The 24863-nt window shown below is 44.3% G+C and overlaps 1 protein-coding gene across 2 annotated transcripts in view; it reads right to left on the bottom strand.

Moving 5' to 3' along the window:
* BCAR3 (BCAR3 adaptor protein, NSP family member) overlaps positions 1-24863 on the bottom strand; it is a 166821-nt gene that overhangs the window by 108201 nt on the left and 33757 nt on the right. For both annotated transcript variants that reach the window (XM_053248583.1, XM_053248582.1), the window contains exon 2: positions 7638-7965. In XM_053248583.1, the coding sequence (XP_053104558.1) occupies positions 7638-7957 (320 nt within the window). In that variant the 5' untranslated portion in view covers positions 7958-7965. The remainder of the gene's footprint in view (positions 1-7637; positions 7966-24863) is intronic.

The raw sequence follows: 24863 nt of genomic DNA, 5'->3' as shown, positions 1-24863 counted from the left end.
GCTTTGTTTTTGTCTATCCTGAAGAGGCAATGTCTTGATATCAATTGGCAAAGGAATTTCCAAGCTAGGAGACCCCAGTGTGAGATTCAAGGAAACAGTATTTGGGGAGCAGGAAGGAAGGGGAAAGACAGGGGTGGCTCTCCCCTAGTGCTTTGACTTTGAGCTGCATCCTTGAGCCAAAGTATGGTTTCAAATCAGAGCAACCATGGCTATCAACTGATATGGCTATGACCTAAGAACCAGCTACAGAATTCTGTGATCTTGGATCCCCTTAGAAACCTCCAAGAATTCTGCAGTAGGCTCACATGGCAGCATCAGTTGCTAGAGAGAGTCTGTCTTGTAAGGAGTGGCTCTTCAGATCCACAGTGGGATACCATTTTAGATGCAGGTGAAGTCTAGGATGGTTTGGCAAACCAAACCTGATGGATGCCTTGACAGGTTTTTAAAGCATTCTTTCACTGCTTTACCCTGCCTGGACAGAGAAATCTGGAGGCCAGCCTGCAGTGTTCACATATGCCTTTGCTTTCCCATGTTAATTTCAGTGGATGGAATTTCACCTCCAATATTCACACCACACAGTGAGGCGCTTCACACGATTAGTGAGAAACGCTATTAGGGTTTGTACGGGGAGAGCGAGCTTATCTCACTCTCTGCCCACATGATTGCCAGCTCCATCACAGAGCTGGCAGGGATCAGGGGCCGGCCAGTCCCTGGAAGTCCCAAGATGCCACACACAAGTGTGCGGGGCATCCTGGAGAAACCCCCGAGGCTGAGAGACTTGTTAGAGCCTCCCAACGGGTGTCTCCTCGAGAGTCATCACGGCACAAAGCTGCACTGCAGCATCTCACGACAGCAAAAACATGGTTAACAGAGCAGGTGCTCCGTTAACCTCATTTAAGGGGAGGGGTTCCTAGACTGGGTAGCCGCCATGGAACCACCGGGCTCGCAGGCAAGCCCAGTGGTTCTAACAATCACTAGAAACTGGGCTGGGCTCCCTTAGCCGGGTTTCTAGTGGTCATCAGAATAGTCTCTACTTCTTCATGAAATGCAGGCAGCTCTTGAAGGTAACTTCCTGGGGCAATTTTCACTGTATTTATTTAGGCTGCAGGTCCTAGACTTGTGAAGCAGCAGCCCACAAAAGCTACTGGCCAACACCAACCGTCCACACTTGGGGTTTTCGGGGGGAATTTTGGGCCAGATGCTCAGCTGACGCCGACTTCAAAAGAGAAGAAATAAATTGTTCTTTCATTTTCCTGTAAGTTTCACAATAAAGGAGATCCAGAATGAATTGATCTTTTTCTCCCAACCCCTGCTTTTTTGTTCTGAAGAGGCCATTTGCAGCTGCAGGTGGTGGTGTTCAGACACAACAAAAACCCAGGAGTTGTGGCACACACTTCCACAACCCCAAGCTGAATCCCAGCCAGGTAAGCCAAGCAGAAAGTGGAGGTAATTGCCATCAGTACTCTAGACCATCCTCTTTTCTGCTTCCAGCTGCTGGCTGTGAGTGATCAGATGGAGGTCCCCTCCCCCACACCTCATCCAAGGGCTCTTGGTCCTCCTGTCTCCAAAGTGAATTTGGCTTGTTCGCTTGGGATTCCCTCCTTTTGATTTCTTTTATTTAGCAACACTTATCTTTATTTTTCTATGTAAATTGTGTTTCTTCTGCCCATGCACAAGTCAGAAGAATTCTACTTTCAATTAATAATAATAAATAATAATAATTCAATTTCTATACCACCCTTCCAAAAATGGCTCAGGGCGGTTTACACAGAGAAATAACAAACAAATAAGATGGCTCCCTGCCCCCAAAGGGCTCACATTCTAAAAAGAAACATAAGATAGACCCCAGCTACAGTCACTGGAAGTACTGTGCTGGGGGTGGATGGGGCCAGTTACTCTTCCCCTGCTAAATAAAGAGAATCACCACGGTAAAAGGTGCCTCTTTGCCCAGTTAGCAGGGGTAATTGTGTTTACAACAACTGTTTGTTGTATTGTTTGCAATAACCAAACTGACCAATCATGCCTTATTCCAAGTAAAGCACATGAAATAAACCATGATATCATCCAAGTTTTGAAGCTGCGTTCAGATCTTAGTTTATTTCAAACACTTTAGTTAGAATAAACCAGGATCAGTCAGTTCAGCTATTACAAAAAATCCTTGCTTGTTTCTAACCACAACTGAAAACATAATTCTTTAGACTTTCATGCAGGCAAGCGGGGGGGGGGGGAGAGGCACTTTCTCCCAAGACTCAGAAGTGGCATATGAAGCTAAGGTTTAATCTTGGCTCCGAACAACATCAGAACCCAGCCACTTACAACACTGCACGTTTATTCCTTTAGTAAGATAATGTTAATTTACTGCACAACTGGCTCAAATTCATAGTGCTGTCCCAGTAGAGTGTCCAGAAGCCATCTAATTCCCACACCCTTCTGCTGAGACAGTATTCATCATTTGTAGTCCATCCATCTGCATGGAAAATAGGATTAACATGAACCACCCTGAGAGGCAATTATGTACAGCTTTTTAGAAGTTTCCAAAGCTGAGATTCCACAGCCTCTCTTGGTGACTCAACAGCAGCTCAGCAACAGTAAATGATACCACCAAGGAACACATTGCCTACTGCTGTCCTAAATTAAAATGTTGTAGTCAATATCACCAAAACAGTGTAAAACAAAAAGTTTGGATATTGAATTAATTAATTAATTATTATTTATTTGATTTCTATACTGCCCTTCCAAAAATGGCTCAAGGCAGTTTACACAGAGAAACAATAAATAAATAAGATGGATCCCTGTCCCCAAAGGGCTCACAATCTAAAAGAAACGTAAGATAGACACCAGCAACAGTCACTGTAGGTACTATGCTGTGGGTGGATAGGGCCAGTTACTTCTCCCCCTGCTAAATAAAGAGAATCACCACGTTAAAAGGTGCCTCTCTGCCAAGTTAGCAAGTTAGTTAGAATTTCATGCTGAACTTGGCATTAGCAACCCAAATACCAGGAGGAGGAGCAGGTCACAAGGTTTTAGACTGAGAATAACTTATTGATACTAGGGCACAGAAAACAATATAGATGAGCAAAAGGTATGTAACACTGACATTAAAATGAAACAGGGTCACCGACTGATGGCGATACAATCCATATTTAGACCAAGGCAATATTTACTCTAAGGAGAATTAGAGCATTAGCAGCAGCCCTCCCTTCTAGTTTAGTCTAATGCTGAAAACCTAGTTTCAATGAAAGTGGCCAATCTGTGTCAGGCTGTACCACTCGGATTGTAGGTTCATCTGATTGAGTACTCCTTAGTAGGGGTGTGCACGGAACCACCAAACTGCGGTCCGGCACTGGGGTGGGGGGTGGCTTTAAGAGCGGGGGGAGGATTTACTTACCCCTCCCGCCGTAATTTCAGTAGTAATTGGGGCAGCAGGATACCTCCCTGCCGCCCCGTCCCCGCTGTCGCTATGAAAAACTCCCAGGAGTCCTTTGCGCGCGCGCACATCGTGCACACGCTTCACACCTCTGTGACGTGCGCGCACGCAAAGGACTCCTGGGAGTTTTTCATAGCGACAGTGGGGAATTACTAATTACTACGGAAATTACGGCGCCAGAGCAGGAAAGCGGCGGGAGTGGTAAGTAAACCCTCCCCCTGCTCTTAAAGGCACCCCCCCATGCAAACCAGACCCCCCAGGTCTGGAGGCCTTTACAATGGCCTCCGGACCGGTCTGGGCCCATCCCTACTCCTTAGTTCTGGGTATGGAGGAGCATTCAGATAGAAAACTAAATGTCTGAGAAGAGAGTAAGCCAAGCTCTCTCAATGATATGCCAATTGTCTAGCCAGAAAATTTGCTTGCATGCATCTGCATTCAGGAATGTGAGCACCAACCTTCAGAATGAAGTTACTTCCTTCAAATCTTTTCTTAGAACTCAACCTTTCCCAAAAGGTCTTTGGCATATCCCTTTAGTCCCTATTTTAATTAAGCTTAACTATACATGTAATTACATATATAGTATGTACAGGAACATAAGAGCAGCCCTGCTGGATCAGGCCCAAGGCCTATCTAGTCCAGCAACCTGTTTCTCACAGTGGCCCACCAGATGCCTCTGAGAAGCCCACAGGCAGGAGGTGAGGGCATGCAGTCTCTCTTGCTATGGCTCCTCTGTAATTGATATTTAGAGGCATCTTGCATCTGAGGCTGGAGATGGTCTACAGCCACCAGACTAGGAGCTATTGATAGACCTGTCATGCATTTGTCTAAGCCCCCTTTAAAGCCATCCAAGCTAGTGGCCATCATCACATCTCATGGCAGAGAATTCCTTAAGTTATGTGCTGTGTGAAAAAGGACTTCCTCTTGTCGGTCCTAAATTTCCTGGCCATCAGTTTCACTGTATGACCCCAGGTTTTAATGTTGTGTGAGAGGGAGAATAATTTATTTCTATCCACTCTACCAACTCCATGCTTAATGTTATACATCTCTATCATGTCTTCCTATAGTTGCCTCTTTTCCAAACTAAAAAGCCCTGATGCTATAGCCTAGCTTCATAAGGAAGGTGCTCCAGGCTCCTGATCATCTTGGTTGCCTCCTTCTGCACCTTTTATAATTCTACAATGCCCTTCTTAGGATATGGTGACCAGAACTGTATGCAGTACACACCATAGATTTTTAAAAGGGCATTATAATAGCATTTTTATTTTCAACTCCCCTTCCAAATTATCCCTAGCGTGGAATTTGCCTTTGTCCGCAGCTGTCACTCACTGAATTGACATTTTCAATGAGCTGTCCACCATGACCCCAAGATCTCTCTCCTGGTCAGTCACTGACAGCTCAGACCCCCTCAGTGTATATGTGACGTTGTCGGGGTCTTTTGCTCCAATATGCATCACTTTACACTTGCTTACACTGAACTACATTTGCCAGGAAGAAGAGCTGGTCTGTGCTAGCAAGCAAGAATTGTCCTCTTTGCTAAGCATAGTCCACCCTAGTTTGCCTTTGGATGGGTGGCTGCATGTGAGCACTGTATGATATTCCCCTTAGGGGATGGGATCAGAGCTCAGTGGGAAAGCATCTACATGCAGAAGGGCCCACATTCACTCCCTGGCATTCCAAGTAGGGTTGGGAGAGATTCCTGCTGCCAGTCAGTGAAGGTTACTGAGCCAGTTGGACCAATGGGCTGACTCAGTGCAAGGTAGTTCCCAATGTTTCTATGTTACACTGGTGTAAGTAAAACCAACAACTGCATACCCTTCCCCTGTTTCATCCCTGCCTCCATTACCCTTCCTCTAACGCCTCTCATGTCAATATCTAAACTGTAAGCCCCTCAGGGGAAGACTTTTCATTTTCTTATTCTTTGTAGAGCACCATGTACATGGATGGCAGAAACAACAGTGATGAGTAATGAAGTCGTACAGACTGACCACGTTAGTGAGCATTAGGCCGATGAACACAATTTCCAAATTTGGAAATTGACTTCCTGCAATTTGGAAATCAACCAACAATGGCCATCACTCATTTTGTGTCCTGTCCATAACTCTGCCATGACATGCAGTACTAAAGGGAGCTGTGCTGATACCTCCAGGCTTTTCAACCCCAGGTGTTCAAAGACTATGCAGCCATCTCACAAGGGCCCCAAGCTAGAAATCTCAAGCTCCTGTACAGAAGCCGGGGCCGCTGCTCTGAGCAGCTGTGATACAACAGTTGTGCCCCATGTGCTTCTCAGCCCAGGTATTCCTGGGTTGTTGCCAGGACTCGGATGCCTGGGCTGGTGTGAGGGAGGAAAGGGATGGGAAGGTTCTGTGGGTCATGCCATTCACATATAAGATAATAATGATGAAAAAATGGCACAATACATGCTGAGGTAAATTATAATCCTGCTGTGCACCTCGTTTTTATGTAAGTGTGTAATTTAACTTCTCCATTCCCCAAAAAAGAGGAGAGAGAGAAAGCCAGTGACTGCACTAAGACAGAACTGCAAATCTGTCCAACTAAAATAAAGGTTTTGAACAACAAAAAGACACAAGAGGAGGTCAAAAACAGACAAAGATGTATTTTATGTGCCAGATGCTTGTTGCTTTTGTTTGAGTGGTGAAAGACAGCCACATCTGATATCGTCTATTTAAAAAAATGCTAAAAAGCATTTCCTTCACTGACCACAAAGCAAAGGGAAGAGCAACTGGAAGTTTTTCACACCCAGCTTTTAGTTCACATATTGGCCAAATTTACCCCCAAGTCCCTGCAAGCTATCAGGGAGCACTGCACATACAATTTGGGTTTTTTATCCCACGTAAGTCCGATTTCTATCTGGGATTTTAAAAAATCCACTCTGTGTGTCAGCTGTTATGGGCAACTTTGAACTCACAGTAAAGCCTTGCAGAAAACCCACAGTAAAGCCTGCTGTCTGGGAAAGCTCCTGGTCAACACAAAAAGAGCATAAGGAGCATTGCAACAATGGAAAAAGATGGGCATCAAACGTAACACTGCCTCTGATTAGGGTTATGCACAGAAAAAAGAGGGCTAATTTTAACATTTCCAGCAGAGGATTGAATTCAGGTGGGAAGTTTTGTGTCATCGTGCCCCTAAAAGAAAGAGATAGTGGCAAGTGGATAGTGGAGAGGAGAGCTGGTCTTGTGGTAGCAAGCATGACTTGTCCCCATAGCTAAGCAGGGTCTGCCCTGGTTGCATATCAATGGGAGACTTGATGTGTGAGCACTGCAAGATATTCCCCTCAAGGGATGAAGCCGCTCTGGGAAGAGCAGAACGTTTCAAGTTCCCCTCCCGGCTACTCCAAGATAGGACAAGATTTTTTATAGGACAAGATTTTTTAATTGAACCAACAAACTACAAAAGTTAGTGCTGAGAGAGATTCCTGCCTGCAACCTTGGAGAAGCCGCTGCCAGTCTGTGAAGACAATACTGAGCATGATGGACCAATGGTCTGACTCAGTATAGGGCAGCTTCCAATGTTCAAGTACAGTGTTATGTGTACACTCATACACAGCAATGCTGCTAAGAGGGTAATATATTTATAGTGCATTCTTAAGTATTGCACCCTTTTAATTGAAGGGTAAAGGTAAAGTGTGCAGTCAAGTCAATTTCGACTCCTGGCCACCACAGAGCCCCGTGGTTTTCTTTGGTACAATACAAGAGGGGTTTACCATTGCTGCTTCCCGCACAATATGAAATGATGCCTTTCAACATCTTCCTATATCACTGCTGCCCGATATAGGTGTCCCCCCATAATCTGGGAAACATACCAGTGGGCGTTTGAACCGGCAACAAGGGTAGGGCATATATTTTTAAAATAAACTAAGTGGGCACTTTTATGTATGTGCACAGATACAAACAGAACACAAAAATAAATTCAGCAGCAAAAACAGATTAGGGGTTTCAGACCAGACCAGAATCAATTTTGGTGGCTTTGGACCTTGAGAAGAAGAAAAGCGGGGAAAGCAGCATGCCCACGTTCTTATATTATAACAATATTTATAAACAGGTTATCTAGGCAACACGTGCACACACCGACGACCTAATATTTTATTCTGCTTCATGTTGAATGGCACACCCACACCAGTTCTCTTGGGTAGCACTGGAAATATCAACAAGCTGCTCTAGCAATTAAAGCAAGCTTAAATTTAACATGATACCTGTGAGAGAAGTGGTCACTCCTCAAGTTTTTCTGAGGACATTCCTCTATGACGTCTTGCATCAAAGGCCCCTGGGGTCGATGTGCTTTGTAGAATGGCAAGGTCCCCATGTGGCTAACAACATCACAGGATCGAACAGGAGTGGTCCCCTTTTTCTTCCTTGGAAGGGTACCATGGATAGAAACATCTTGACAGGTATTTAAGCGATGCTCAGCAAGGGGTGGTTGGCTGCTCAACAGATCCATAGATGAGACCAATGGGAACTCATGATTCAGCTGCATATTTCTTGGGAGACTTGCAAATTTCCCAGCTGCTATCATTCTTAATTCTAGGAAACAAAAGTTGTGCATGTATAGGTTAGAAAACTTCCAACATTTTCTCCTTTGATAAGTGTATAGTACATTTGAATTGATACTTGCTCATTTTAACATTGGAGAATGATATAAAAAGTATTTCAAAATGAGGGGTTGGGAATTCCTAGCCCCTGGACCAAATAAGGCCCAAGAAAAGCTGCCACAAGTAAACACAGAAGAGAGTTCTAATCTGGTGGCAGCTAGAATAGTCAATGCTGTAGCTTTCCAGTGAACACCATACTGGCAGAATTCAGCCATTTTTAGGTGAAAATGAGAGTTGAGGATTGAGTGAATAGGGGATCATTTAGGTACTTGCTGTCAACCAGGCAGGCATCCCTAATGGTGATAAAGATTAAGAAACCCTGCCAGCATAAAAGCAAGCTGAAACATTACAGTACAGTAGCTGATGAGTAGTACTGCGCTAGTATCCAGTATGGGACCAGCCAGCTCCCGCCACCAGCACGATGACGCATGTTATAATACTATATTGGCCTTCATCGGCACAACATCCAATACACTTCTTTGCCAGTGCAGCAGTTTACAGGAGTAGGTCAAGCTGCATGATAAATGTCAGTGTTGGCAATTCAAGACACATGCATGCAAACGCTTGCAATATCTCTCAGGAAGCTAGGTTGTTTTCACCGACAACATTTATCTTTGGATCTGTTGTTTAGCCCCAAGTTCTTAAACAGGTCAAATATCAGCCAGTAATCATTAACTACAGCTAAACTGTCAGAAAAGGACTGATGTTGCGCAGACAAACCTCATTTTAAGAGATTACACATCTAAACCCAGAAAAGGGTGCTATTTTTAAAATATTCAGTGTTGCAGGGAGGGGGCCCTCCTTCATGAAGGACATGCATGCAGGTTTCTAAATGCCCATAAGCCAAAGGCTCTATTAAGTCTCGCTTTTAGGACAGAAACCAGCCAATACACATCCAAGAGAGTAAAATGAGATGCAATTATGTCAATTAATATGTACCTTTATTATTATATACCTCTCAGTAGTGTACAAAATGTATTCATTGCTAGAATGAGTCTTCAGACAGGGCTCGCCTAATTTTAAAAGCCAGACTGTATTCTCACATTAGATGCAAATAGGGTAAAATTTAAATGAGGTCATTAACAGTGATATCAGTCACAATTCAATGCAAACAAAAACCACCACATCTGGGGTGAAATGAACAGGGGACAGGGAAAGTGACAGGCCATACTGCTGTTATCCCTTTTCTCCAAAGTATATCCCTTTAACTGCTAAAAAATTATGTCCGGGCTATAAGTAATGAACTTTTGGGCTTTTCCTCAACTGTAACATTTGGGTATGAGATTAATTTTAAATCCTCTCTGTGCTCTGTTTGGCTGTCAACAAAAACCAGTTACCGCAGATCTCCAAACACACAGGGCTTACAGAGATTTTGTAGCATTTATACCATGATGAATCTCATAATTGTAGAAGCAAGCCATAAAGTTACCTCCTTGTATATACCTTCACATCTGTGGTGAGACATCTGTAGCCACTGCTTATAAAGAAGATACCACGCAGATATTGTACAGGTAATAGAGAATATCCACATGCACTCTTAGACCAGGATGCTGAACTCACATCTTCACTGGTTGCATTTACCTCAGCACAGAACTTCAATATGCAGTTAAGCTAACTCTCACAGTTCTAAAAATCATTCAGCAGCAGGATGCCATTGGAAATCTAATTCTCCATTATTAATTATGTGGATTCTGGAAAAAGCAAACTAATGAGGTGCCTCCACCAAGAATGATCAAGTAAAGCTCACTAGTTTTGTTTACACAAAATGACCTAATGGGAAAGCCGTGTATGTTTTTAAATATTTCAATCTTCCAAAAGAAGCAAATAAGGTCCAAATGCATAGATCTTAAATGCTGCGTAATTTAAGCAGTCTTTCTTTAAAAGCAGCCTTTCTGCCCCTGAAAAGAGAGATTAAAGTGACTGCTCATGTTCCATGTTATTCCCCTTAAAAGTATGTACTACTCAACACCTGATTTAAAAAACATGTTTTCATAGGAGGTCCAAATAGGATTAGCTCCCTCAAGAGGGATTTCCCAATGCAAATGAACATTCCAGAACAAAGACTTCAATAGCATGCCTCATAATACAGGGTGGACCTCGTTATACGCTGTACCACCACTCGCAGTTCCGCGGGTGTCTGATAGCAACCTCATTATCCACAGATAGAATAGGGATAAAACCCATGTATCTGGGATGCTTAGGTGGCCAGAAATTACCCCGGAAGTCATTTCCGGCCACCATTTTGTCAAGAGGAGCCATTTTGTGCCTCATTTGTTTGTTTTAAAAGCTTTTCCTGTGGTTTTTCATGGAATAAATTGGCAATTTGGGACGGGGGGGCATTCCTGGACAGCTGAACACCCATGGAGCACAGTGGGGAAGTTGTCAACACAGAGACACTTTAGGGCTCTTTGTTCCAGCTTGCAGGAACCTAACCTCCATCCCATTGACTTTAATGTCCCGTTATCTGCGGTTCCCCCATGGAATGGAACCCCCACAGATAATGGGGTTCACCTGTAAAGGTAACCAGCATAATATGTCTACAGATATTGCTTCTGCTGAGCCGAACATTCCCCAAACTTATTCTCATCACAGCTCTGAGATCTTGGAATGCCTAAAGGTAGGTTACAAACAATATTCAATTCAAGAAAGAGAACTGCTGAAGAATCATATTCAGTTAGGAATATTCTTTTCTTCCTCTCCAGCCAGTGTCAGATCAGCCAAATAGCTTCAAAGGATAAATGAAGATGCTAGAGGGTTTTATTACAGAGATATGGAAAAAAAGGCTCTGAATATTGCATTTTTTGCTAGCATGCAATCCACTACAAAGCTGCAAGCTCTGGGAACCATATGGCTGAAGACCACTTTCCTTAGTATAATTCTTATCTGCAAGTTGCTTATAAGCGATACAAATCATAATATGGTCAGGTAAGGTTGACACCTTTTGAACCAGGCCTGTAGCTGTGCCTCTAACTGCAGTTTGATCAGAAGGTATTAATGTTTATCTTCATGCTGTTAAATGCTTCACTTGCTAATTTCTGCATGGCAAGTTGTTAAAGGCTCAAGAGAAGATGAGGTAGATTTTTCCCTGGTCATCCGGCAATTCTCTGGCTAGGACTTCTAACAGAGCATGGCTACTGAGGCCAGGTGTGGCCTAGAATTATAGTTGATGAATATATATGGTTATACATTATTTCCACATTACAGGAAAGAATATTATCATCTGCAGGGGTTCCGTTCTCGGCTGCAACCGTGAATAACGAAACTGCGGATTCAGGGTCGTAGCAAGGTTGGAGTGGGCCCAGAGACAAGATTTTAGAATGCCCCCCACCCCGCACAGAAGCTCAGCTCATAAAGTAAAGAAATCTTAAATGAGGCTGAATTAGCATAGTTATACACACACACATACACACACACACACACACACACACACGCTATGTGCTACAACAGAAAATCATCCTAAATTATTTTTTAAAAGGTTTTGTAAATTGTGGATGATGCAAGTCATTTAATGGTACAAGAGAAAGACATGCTGTTCTGGTAGCTCCAGGTCTCAACACTCTCATCAATTTTGGAGGATGAATACAACTGAAGGAAGCCTGGGTGGGTATGCAGCTGGGGGACTCAGTCATGTGACATGCCTCTGGGCGGGGGGGCCAAGGCAGTGGGCCCCCAGACAGCTGTCTCCTCTTGCCCTATTATAGTTACGCCCATGTGTGGATTACAAGACCTTAAGTCAATGGTTATTGGGGGGGCGGGGTTTGTTCCTGGAGATTTACAAAAGGGTCAAAAAAGGCTTTTTTTTTTAAAAGAAGGAGAAATAAGTGAAATAAAGTACAGCACATGCTCTCCAGGTGTCCAGCAATGTCCCCCCACCCCCAATTCAGTCAATTTTCTATGAAAAATCATGGGGGGTGGGTGTTGAACTAAGAGCCACAAAGTGACTTCTCTCAGCAAAATGGTGGCCAGAAATGACCTTGGAGGTCATTTCTGGCCACCCAGGAACCGTGGACCAGTGTTCCCTCTAACAGGGATTTCCAGATGTTGTTGACTACAGCTCCCAGAATCCCCAGCTGCAGTGGCCTTAGGAACATAGGAAACTGCCATATACTGAGTCAGACCATTGGTCTATCTAGCTCAGTATTGTCTTCAGAGACTGGAAGTGGCTTCTCCAAGGTTGCAGGCAGGAATCTCTTGCCTGGAGATTCTGGGAGTTGTAGTCAACAACATCTGGGAATCCCTGTTAGAGGGAACACTGCCGAGGACAGGTGAATTTTAACTATTTTTGTATCCGTGAATAGCAAGGTTGGGTCTCCATTACCTGGCCATGGATGCATTATAACGAGGGCCACCTGTACTATTTTCATCAAAGTAATAACTACAAACTAATTTCTGCTCAGAACAGAACAGTCACTCAGCCACACACAACAGCCCTATTCACTCGTTTAAGAAAAGCACAAATGGTTTGAAAGTCCCAACCCATCATTCACAGTTCCACTGCACAGCTCACACTTACAGGCGCATTGATATGAAAAGAGAAGTGCCACATCTGTGATACTGGGCACTTCCATGATCGCAATGCTGAGGCAATCCCCAATGGTGAGTGACGAGGCAGGGGCAGGGACTTCCACCCCGTTTACATCACTGCACACAGTTACAGCCGTGCTTCTCTTCAACAAGAGAATAGGGCTAATATCAAGTGCAGGATGGGAAGTTCTCTCTTCACTCATTTACTTCTATCAAACAGCCCCATCTCTTTCCTTGTAATGAGAATTTAAACTTCTTCAAGAAACCAAGAATACAGCTACACCATGGACTGAGGGTCAGCTACATGCTACCTTGTCACTGACATGCTTGTATTTTCTTGCTTAAATAAGCGCCATCAGGAGCTGCTGGGGTATTTGGTCAGGGACCATGGTGAGCTAAAAGTTCTCCCCTTGTACCATGGTCCCAATTCAGATCAGGTCTCCACAGCTATTTAAGCAAGAAAAAAAAAGCAAGCATGACAGAGCCAAACACACAATTAACATAATGCATAGCCTGACCCTTAAACCAGTTCAGTAGTTATTTTCCCTCGCCACAGGGATCCTTGGGAATGAGGGAGGGGCAGAATTCTTTCAGAATTCTCTGCACCTTACCAGCTTACAGCTCTCAGATCTTTAAGGGGGGCATGCCATAAAACCAATGTAGGTTATGGTGCAGTTATGCCCATAAAAGAAACAAAAGAACTTCACATTCTTGTTTCAGTAAACAGAGGAACAGCATATACTTTGGGACAAAAACCTGAAGTGATCTTTTCTGTTCTCACAATATAATGTAGTAGGACACAGTCCAGCAGGTCTGCTGATTAATGTGTGTGTGGCTGTAGGTTGACAGGGAGCAATAATAGATTCCATGTGAGTGTGCTCTAGTCTACACCTTGAGCTTTGATGTTCAACATGAAAATAATAGAATTCATGAATCTAAGATTCATGTTGAACATCAAAGCTCAAAGTGTAAACTGGAGCACATCCACATAGATGGAGATCATTACTTAGATACTATAAACCATTTAATATTAAGCATAACTTGGAAGTAAATGCCAACACTGTGATTCATTTTGTGTTCATTATAAGTTTCCAAAGCCCCGGCCGCATGCAATCAAAAGGCTGTAACCCACTATCTTCACTGATTTTGCACCTTCTTGGCTTATAGGAGACTAAGTGATACAGGTATTACCATTGACTGGCCGCTGTGTAGACAATACTGAGCAAGATGGACCTATAGTCTGACTCAGTATATGGCAGCTATGTGATCAGATACAACTACAAGCAATATTGTTCTTTTTAAGAAGTTAGTGCGCCATCATAGTTTCCTTAAAGTTTACACAACTTTTTTCTTTCTTTATTGCAACATGATTACAACAGTGATCATAAACATGATCCAGGACAGTAATAATTTGTGAGTATAACTGAAAAACAAAAAGAAAGAAAGAAAGAAAGAAAGAAAGAAAGAAAGAAAGAAAGAAAGAAAGAAAGAAAGAAAGAAAGATTCCTTAACATAACAAGATGCAACCAATGGGGGGGGGGGAGACACACACGACCTTCTCTCATTTTTCAAAGCACGAACAATTCATTAAAATTCAACCAAATAGCTGAAAATTCTTCTTCTTTACCTTGCTGTCAGAAGAAAACCAGTTCAAATGTTGGCAAGGAACACATCAGTTATCCAGAGTTGCAGTTCAGGAGTAAATTTGTCCTTTCGGTGTTGTTTTATAATCCTTATGGCGACCCCACCCCAAGCACAAAGAACCCACAATTCTTGGTGTAATTATAGATTCCATATGCTAGGGATGTACCCTCAACAAAACATGAACGTCCTTGACAGGTAATGATCGCTGCAATGTCATGTTGCCAACCTTATTAATTTCAAGCCAAAATGGCACAATAACTAGACAGGACCAAACCGTATGTGTAAGTGTACCCTCATACAGATTATACCTGAAACTTTACACAACTATCTAGGGCAGGGGTAAGCAAACCTGGCCCTACACCTTTTGCTAAACTACAACTCCCATAATTCTCAACCACAATTTATTATGGCTCTGAGTGAAGGGAGTTGTAGTCAGTATTCCCAGATGTTGTTGACTACAATTCCCAGAATCCTTGGCCAAATACTATTGCAGCTGGGGATTCTGGGAGCTGTAAACATCTGGAAATCCTTGTTACAGGGAACACTGGTTGTATCAGCTCGAAGGCCAAGGTTGCCCACCCATGTTCTAGGGTTATGTTCCTTTTAACAAGTTGCCTTCAATTAGGGTGTGTAGTATGGCCAACTTCTCAGGGGCTGCTCTGTTTTTCAAAATATATTCTGCCCAAAGCTGGAAATATATTTTGTCGCACAAATTGATATAATGAGTGATGAGACTCATGAGAATCATAAATGAGGAGCTGGTGCCATGCAGCAGTAAGGACTTCCGTTTTGGAACACATACCTCAGTATAGCATTACCTACAGATATGTAGAATAATCGCTTAAAGCCTCTCTAGTCCTCTGTTCCTTATAAGCAAGGTGGTGCTCCAGCTTTTTACCATGCCTTGATTTACATTTGGTAGAGCTGAAATCAAATTGCTTCGGAGCCACAACTGGCCCACAGGCTGCCAGTTGGTCTGTTTCTAAAGGGACAATTACTGGAGCAAGCACAAAACTACAGGTCAATAGGCAAATTGGAGCAATGATGTCAATGATGCTTCTCCCTACTTGCCAGGTTTCCTGTGGTTTATTCAGGGAGAAAAGGGGAGCAAACTATTTATTTAGTCCAGTGAATGGGAACATCCAGTGCTTACAGATTACTTGTACTTCCATAAAGCTTCTCTGAGATTTCAGTACAATTCAGTCCCCTTCACTTGGAACAAGCGGTACTGGAAACAGCCTTGGTTTGATATAAAAACTCATTGTGAGGTTCTACAATTCAGAGTTTTGGTTCAAGCCTTTCTCCCCCACACCCCTTGTCCTGACTTAAATACATGTTGCTTGGGACTTGTCTTTTTGCTGCTGCTGTGCCACGTAGTTTGATAACAACAGGAATCCAGATCAAATAAAGATGGAATTTTGCTCTGGGACATTTAAAGAGAGTCTGAAACTACTTAAAATGCATGTCTGGAAACATGGTCTCTTCTCTTATGAGCAAGCATGATTACAATAACAACAACAACAGATTCCAAAACTAACAAAAATTTGTTTGCTTCTCTTGCATCTTTTTCTTTCAACACATCACAGTAGAACAACATGTGGGACACGTTTGTGAACCCAAGGCAAGTTTTCATTGACTGGAATTTACACGAAGAGATAAAATGTTACACTTCAAAACTCAAAGAAACAAGTTTTTACACCAGCAGTATCAACAGTCAGTGCAAGTAGAAATATGCACTTAAATTTGGAAGATCTGAAGTTTGAACTCCACTTCCTCCACAGATGCATTTGTGGGTCGATTCACTCATTTAGAATAAGTACATGATGATACCGTGTTTCCCTGAAAATAAGAGTGTCTTATATTAATTTTAGCCCGCAAAAATGCACTAGGGCAATTAGCGGTACATCAGAAATTACTGCTAGGTCTTACTTTCGGGGAAACAGGGTAAGTACATGATCCTCTGGGACTGTACCACTTTAGAACTGAGATACAGGGGAAATGGATGATCGAATCCCATTACTACTACAAATATTTATATACGGTTTTTCAACAAAAGTTCTCAAAATTGTTTACACAGAATAAGATGGTTCACTTTCCCAAGAAGGGGAACCTATCCCAAAAGGGCTCACAGTCTAAAAAGAAGCGTAAGACAGACACCAGCAACAACCACTGAAAGGATGCACATCCTCTCCACATCAAATACCCTTTGCCTGCAGGAAATGACCATATCAGGGAGAATGCTAAGCTGAAAACATTATCTCCCTGATGTTGTGTTCTGTATGTGCAGATTAATTTTTACATGTGAGAGAACTCAAAGATGTGGTCTCCCATCTACATTCTGAAAAACAAAGACTCTTAATGGCACCCTAAAAACAGTTCAAATATACAAGGGCGTACAGTCCATTAGAGATGCATCTGCACCCAGGCCCAGAGGGGCCCCACAAGCTCTACAGACCTGTGGCCAGGGTATGACATTGCCCCCAAAAACGTTTCTATTCCCCCCCCCCTCCCAACTTCATGATTCCCAATCACGGCCAGCGAGCTGTTTCTCTTTTTTCAGGCAGGAGGACAACAGCTGTTGAGAAGGAATGGGTTAAACCAGCCCAAGGATTGGTCCTTGAGTTGTGTTCCTCCCCTGCTCAGCAATTCAATGCAGAGCTGGCGAGAGAGCAGGAAGGAAGCATGGCCACAAGGAGAGCTGGAAAGGAAAATCAAACAAACAACCCTTATCTGTTTTTTCTGTGAATGTGATCTTCCCTCAGAAGGCAATGTGCGTTCTTCTCCTTCCCACATTCATGAACTGTGTGTGTGCATGCGCATGCAAAAACATGCATTTGTGTTCCCATCCCCATCTGAAAGCCTCCCTTGGCGTGTCTCTTCCCTATCCCCAGGCCCTTGTTTGTGCTTGTGTGAGATATTTGTAACTTTTAAAAAATGATTTAAAATGATTGAGTTTTTCCTAATAAGTCCTGACCCATGCGATCTTCCCCTCCTCTCCCGTGGAAAGGAAAGCAGAAAGTAAGAGAACGGGGGGGGGGGGGGAGTTTATTGGCTGGTCTATGGTAGTGGTTGTTAAATATATATTCAATTATTTTTCAACCAAACAAGTCTCAAAATGGTATACATAGCAGAGCCACAGTTATACAGAGCCACAGTTATTATTTTTCATTATTTTTATTTATTTATTTCAACTTAAAAAAAAAAAATTCAAAGCAGCACAACAAGGTGCCAAATGTAAGCCAAAACTATTCTAATACAACTTGAAATAAATATTACAAGCAAGGGGAGGGGGAGATGAATGCAACAGCAGTGGGTAACACAAGGCCAACCAAGACGCCAGTGAACAGGTGAGCAGGGAGAGAAAGCGGCAGCGGCAGCCGGGGAGGGGAGAAGAGAAAGCACCAGGGGCGGGGGGCAGGGAGAAGAGGAGGAGACAGCAGCAGGCGGCAGGGAAAAGCAGCTGGCCAGCCAGAGAGAAAAAACAGGGGAGGGGAGGAAGAGGAAGGTGGGAGGGCTGGGGACGAGGGGCCAAGAACGAGGGAGAACTAGAGGCACAGATAATCTGCACCAGCGCCAGCTAGTTTTATTTATTTCTATGTAAATTGCTTTGGGAACCTTTGTTGAAAAGTGGTATATAAATATTCATATTTGATTTTGTGGACTAGATTCCACGTGGACTCTAGCCTGTTAAAGCTTATGCCACAATAAATCTTTAAGATGTCACACAGTCCTTGCTTTTACCACAAGAAACTAACATGGCTGATCTTCTACATTTTAAAATGGCACAATAAAGAGGTTATCCATGCACTATTTCTGACCATATAGACTGGCTTCAGATAATCATTGTCTGTAAAATGGGAATGGAACACACACACACACACACACACACACACACACACACAATAACTAAAGAAAAAGAGGCAAAGTTCAGGCACTGGATGAGTTCTTTTTGTAGTAGTTTGGTATAGACATTTACTCCTATGTTAATTCTAGAGAACCCCGTAACAACATGCTTCAATCCATTTATTACACTTTATATCTTGCTCTTCCTTTAGAAAGCTCAGCACGGCTTACATGCAGCTCCCAGGTAGTTTTCCATCTAGGCACTTATCAGGCTAAGACTTGCTTGGGTTTAGCAATGCTACATGCACCCTCAAATATATCTGCACTCTGCTGTCCAATATATTATTTAGTTTAATCATGCTTATAATGCTCAGGGATATATTTTTTTAAAATATCTCTGCTCTAGCTGAGAGGAGTCCTGGGTAGGCTGCCACCTTCCACTTTTTAAAATATGAGCAGATATACCCTTCTAAGGGAATAGGGATGAGTGAGCAGGCTCACCCCAGAGCCGGTTTGCACTTGAGCCGAACTGGGGGGGCCCTTCGGTCTGGCGGCAAGCCAAGCCCCCCACTCACAAGCTGGCTCAAGGGCCAGGTAAAGGTAAACCCTTTGCAAGCAAAGGGTTGCGGTGGGGGCAGGCGAGGGGGAAAGTTCCCCCTTTAATCTTTTTTTTAAAAACACCACTGCATGGCGGGATGGGGTGGCAGCGGCCGCAGAGGGGAGGGCGGTGAAAGCTGCAGTTGGGGGGGAATGAGGGGAAAGTTCCCCTTTTACTCTTAAATGGGGGCAGCCATGGAGGCTGAGGGATAGGGGTGGCAAGAGCTCCTGCCAGCTGCCCTCCCGCCTCCCTAGTGGAGACCGGGCCGGTCTGCAGCTGGTTTTGGGCCTGTGTGTACAGAAATCTTTTTTTAAGATTAAAGGGGTAACTTTCCCCTTACCTTCCCCCCACACACCACAGCTCTCGCTGCCTTCATCTCAGTTGCCCCATCCCACCGCACAGTGGTGGGGTGGGTTTTTTATTTATTTTAAGAGTACAGCCCAAGGCAGTTAGACTCCCTTTGCCCTGCAGTAGTAGCTGATCAGACTTCCTTCAGAAGCCTCCAGGGAAGAACTGAACTCTAACACATCCCTCCTCTACTTTTCTTTAGGCTGTTGTCCAGTAAACCCTGCCCCTCACTCTGGATTGGGCCACAGGGATTTGATTCTCCCAGGCTTTCCTGGGAGAAGCCCGCCTTTCAAACAGTTACTTTAATTGAGGCCTAGGCTTCCATCAAGCTGGTCTATCACTACACCCCACTGCTTAAAACAAGACCCAGGGAGTGAGAGGTGTTCACAGCTGAATCAGGGTGACAAATTACCAGTTTTACCCAATACATTTAACTGGAGATAACTCAATCCACGCAGGCACAGTCTAAAGAAGAAAAATGGTTAAGAACAATAAAGTATCATAGGTAGGTCAAGCCCACTGAATCAACAAAGCAACTGTAATTGTCCTTAGCATTAGGTACAATTTTGTTGTCCCTAAGGTTCCATCTTCAAAATCAAAGTCTGCAGCCCACGAACTTCTTATTTTTATGTCAGGCTCCTTGCAGCCATTGGAGCGCAGCATGGTCTCTGTGTTGTTTGAGCCTCTGCCCCCATAACTGATGGTGTAATCACTTACTACACCAATGGGGAACATTGTCTATGTTCTCCAGGGCATAGACAATGGCACAGCACTCCTAGGATGTCAACACCCTGGACTATGTCTCCTTGCACAGAAGCATTGGAATACTATGGTCGGACTCTATATAGCTGGCACATGCAGTAAGGAGAGTACCACTCCCTGCAGTAAGGGCAGTGCTGTTGGGACTGGACTTCTGGCAAGCTTGCTGAGCCCCCGTTCATCTCCCCACTCTCACTGATTTGATAGTGTTGCCAGTAGTTGTTGGGAAGCCTCTGCACTACATATATCATCTGTACTGCTTATGGTCTGCTGCATATTTATTGCCTTGCACTGGACCACCACCAGCACCTGTACCATTGGCTGCTGCCACTCCCTTTTCTCTTTCCACCAGGATCTCCATCTCTTCCACTGTGAAGGTGCTCCTAGGGTTACTTTTCTTTATAGCCGTCTGGTGGATGAACACATATTCCTTAGTGTCATTCCTGTGGATTTAGAAGCTAAAGCCGTTCCTTATGTTAAACCAGTTCACTGTCCCCACAGCCTTTGGTGCTTTCTTTTCATGAGATTGGGAAGAAGTGTCTGGATGCTGATTGTAGGTGACTTTCACCCAGTGCTCTGTTTAAAAAAATCTTATTCCCTCTTTTCTTCCCTTATAATTGAGGGGGAAAGCGGGGCAGGGTATCTTTCTTGCCACTCTCATGCACTCAGGGTTGTCCTAGTGTTGTTCTTGTTTCCTTACAACAAAAATCCCAACATGCTGCCACCATGTAACAATAAGAGGGGCAGGAATACAAATCCCTCCCCACAACTAGGAGGGATTTTGTATCCCCCAGCCACTTTTTTTGTTACATGGAGGCAATGGGGTGGGAATTTTGTTGTGACGAGTCCTCGGTAGGAAGGTGCGAAATGGTTCAACATCAAACTGGTTCACCATCAAACCAGGCCTGTTCGATGGCTCACCCTCGAGCCAAACAGGGCCCGGTTCAGTTTGACTTCGAGCTGAACCCCCCCCCGCTGGTTTGGGGGTTCTAAATGTGAAAAATACACGTTTTTTAAACTCACAGTCAGGTCCAAGTTGTCCGGCAGCTTCCAGGGGTGCTGCCATGGCCACAGGGGGGTCCTCCTCCCCTTGGTCTTCTTTGGGCCATTAAGGCCTGTTTTCAGGCCTTTGCAACCCTCTCCCAGTGACTCACCGCACATGCGCACTCACCATTTGCCTGCCGGGTTGCAACCAGGGCACAACCTGGACATGCAAATGGCCAGCATGCATGTGCAGCAGCCTTCAAAATGGAAGCCAGGAGAGGGTGATAACAACCAGAAGGAGGCCAGGGCAGGAGGGGAAACCTTCTGAGACATCTTGTCCTCCGCAGCTGTGGCAGCACTCCCCGAAGGCTGCCAGACAACCCGGAGGTGAGTTTAAATCCCCACCACCATATTTAGAACCCCCAAACCAGCTCAAACTCGAGATGAACTGTGGAAGTGTTCGGGGATGGGGGATTCAGAACTGAACATGCCCAGTCCGTTTAGAGTCCAGTCCATGCTTGAACTGAACCAGGCCACCGCTTTTGTGCACACCCTTGGTTCCCGGGAGGCTGCCAACCCCCCCCCTTTTTTTTTTAAATATATGAGCAGATAAACCTTTCCAAGGGAATATTCTGGAAGAGTAAAGTGGAAAACCCCTCCCTTCAAGAAAGTCTTGAGCAGTCTTAGGCCTTCACGTGCATGTGACTAGGGTAGAACCCAATAAGGAGTGACACTACAGAGGCATCCAACAATTGCTGCTTCCATTCACGTAATACCCTACCCCAGGAACTACAAGAACCATGCAGTCAGATCCAAGCACTTAAACGAAAACAAATTCCCTGACGCATCTGATAAATTGGTCCCTATTCTTCCTACTTACATCCTAATAAGCAACTCCCAGCTGATTCCCAGTCCACAGCTGTGAAGACTCCCTTTGTCCTACAGTAGTCGATGATCAGACCTCACTCCGAGGCCTCCAACTGAACTGTAGCACACCCCTCCTCTACTTCTCTTTAGGTTGTTGTCCAGTAAATCTTGCCCCTCATTCTGGATTGGGCCATAGGAATTTGATTCTCCCAGGCTTTCCTCCTTATTTGTAGAAGCCCACCCTTCAAGCAGTTACTCTAACTGAGGCCTAGTCCTCCCTCAAGCCTGACTATCACTACAATGCTATATCAGGATAATGCCAAATGGCCTTCCATACTTATCCTAAACATATTGATTTCAAAGTCCCATTGATTTCATCTGAACTGACAAGAAAAAATACTTAGCATCACAGCTTTTTAATGAAACACACACAAATGCCTGGGAATAAAAATTCCTGAACTCACTACAGATGGAATAGGCTTCTGGGCCATGAGCCATTAAAACAATCTACAGTCCTGCACTTGATTCACATACTGAGGCTCTACACATGAGCAGTGTGTAGAGCCAAAAGGGGGTTCGCTGGGAGAGCGGGCTTGACCAGCTCTCCCCGCAGACAAGCAGGGAGCACTCCCTGTGTGGCCAGATCGGCCGCTCAGACAATTACCGGCTCCACTGCAGAACCGGTTGGGGCGGCGGGTTCGGGGGCCTCCCAGCCACTGCAAGTCCCATAAGGCACTGCACTGCAAGTCCCATAAGGCACTGCATGTTGTAGCCTCCCCCGGGAGGCTACTTGTGAGTCATTGCAGCGTGGAGCCACGCCACAGTGACACACGATCATTTAAATTTGCTTAGGTTAGGCGGCGGGCTACTTAAGCAGACTTGCCGCCGAGCTGCCGCTGGGAGTCTCACAGCTCCCATTGTGGCACATGACCAGCCGAAACCGGGCTGGGCTCCTTAGCACGGTTTCAGCTGGTCGTGAGAATCGCCTTATTTTGTGAGAATGCTGCAGCCCCTGAGGATGCTACAGCCAACTCTAACTCTATTCTAATCTTCTGTCATTGCCACAAAAGTTTTTTTTTTAAAAGATATACACCAGTTCCACATTCTAAACAGAAGAATGAGTGCAAAGAGTCACTTTGGATGGTTTCCATCTGAAGGGCAGCGCATCAGCGTGTGCATGGTCTGCTTCTTCCAGTCCCCTTCCCTCTGCTGCCCCTCATGTCCTTGAAGCAGTTCCTGATGCCAGGGGACCACTGAGAATGGGATTCACCATGGCTCAAAGGGGCAGTCAAAGCACAAAATCAGTATTCCCTCTCCTTGCAAGCTGGAGCACTTTCCTATCACCTTTACCAAAATACTATCATTTAGTTTTAGTTAGTGGATCACTCTAGAATAGATAGTTAACAATATATTTTGCCAACAGCTCAAATAAGAACTAATTTCAGAGAAGTATACAACTCATGGCTTGACTCTTTTGATCATATTAATAGGACTCTTTGAAAACAGCTCTGTAAACCGGAGGGACCTCTCTTCATCCTTCTTGAATTGCATGTCACTCAGTAATGCATCAAGATCTTTTACAGCAGAGCTGATGACCAACCTTTCAACATGGGACTCTAAAACTAATTCTAGAGAAAAGGAGACCTGGGCAGTTGTAGCACAGTCATGTCACTGCACTGAATAGTATGAAAAGCTGTGCCTGCCAAAATCCCTTTATCTACACCACTGTTATGCTGCCTCCAGTTGCCCCAGTTCCCCGAGCACTGGGAAGTTCCAGGGACCTGCACCACCCTGAATTCTGATTTCCTCTGGAAATACAGTAGCTGTAGAACTGTGGGTCTTTGCAGTATTGGGTTCATTTACACAAATATACAGGCTGAGCATTGGATGAAGACAGAAGATAGTAGGTCATTCTTACAAGTCAGCAACAGGTTACATCAGAGAGGCTGAACCCTGCATCCTAAGATGCAGGGGCGTAGCAAGGTTGGAGTGGGCCCAGAGACAAGATTTTAAAATGCCCCACCTCCTGAAGCTCAGCTCATGAAGTAAGAGAATCTTAAATGAGGCTGAATAGTGGTAACAAAAAGCATAGTAAAAATGTTATATATGACCTATGTGCCACAACAGAACATCATCCTAAATTATTTTTTTTAAGGTTTTGTAAGTTGTGGACACTGCAAGTCATTTAATGGTCCTAGAGAAAGACATGCTGTTCTGCTAGCTCCAGGTCTTAAAACTCACATCAATTTCAGAGGATGAATACAACTGAAGGAAGCCCTGGAGGTTGCACAGCTGGGGGATTCAGTCATGTGACTTGCCTCTGCCCCCCCCCAAGGTAGTAGGCCCCCAGACAACTGTCTCCCCTTGCCCTATTATAGTTACGCCCCTGCTAAGATGCTTCAGTGCCTTGGCTGCTTCATTCCAGGCTCTCTCTCCAGCAAACTATACCATTAGGAAGCTGCCTTATACCAAGTCAGATGATGGGCCCATCTAGCTCAGTACACTCACTGACAGTGGCTCTCCAACGTTTCAGGCAGGAGAAACCTCTACCTACCTGGAGATGCCAGGGAGTGAACCTGAGACCTTCTGCAGCTGCTCTTCCATTGAACTACGGCCGCATTCCCTAAGGGATATCATACATCACTCACATGTAGCCACCAGTTCAAATGCAAATCAAGACAGACCCTGCTTAGCATAGGGGACAATTGAGGCTCTCTACCACAAGAACAGTTCTCCTCAACCTTGTGCTTCACCCTCAAGCCTGCTCTTTTTACATCGGCTTAACACACACAGCTTTCAAGGGAGGAAGAGACAGAAGCTGAGGTCATCCCATACTTTCCCCTGAATTTCTGCCAGAAAGTGGGAAATATGTGCCTTTGCCACATACAGTCAATGAGGTACGCCTCTAGAATGAGGGCCATCTAGAGTTGTTAGATTTGGACAATGTGTTGCTCTTTGCCCACTAGTCAGCAATTAAACTTACAAAGAATGGCCATATGGATAAGTATCAGTCTCACAAAATTAAAAACACACAGGTCCTAATGTAAGGTTTTAGAATTTGTAGGCCATGTTTTGACCAAACACACACCCTGAGTGATGTATACAAATACCCAAGATATTAGAGCAGCAATATAATCAAATACAGTTAAAACCAAACACCACCAATATATTAATAGGTTGGCCATCACTGCTTTACAGCTCTAACGTTTACCGCTTAGCAAGCAGCCAAACATCCCAATCTAAATATATTCAGATTTACTTCC

The sequence above is a fragment of the Hemicordylus capensis genome, chromosome 4 (genome assembly GCF_027244095.1).
Source record: "Hemicordylus capensis ecotype Gifberg chromosome 4, rHemCap1.1.pri, whole genome shotgun sequence".
Taxonomy (NCBI): Eukaryota; Metazoa; Chordata; class Lepidosauria; order Squamata; family Cordylidae; genus Hemicordylus; species Hemicordylus capensis.
Note: the sequence above shows the minus strand (reverse complement) of the source record. Positions and strands in the feature narration are given on the sequence as shown.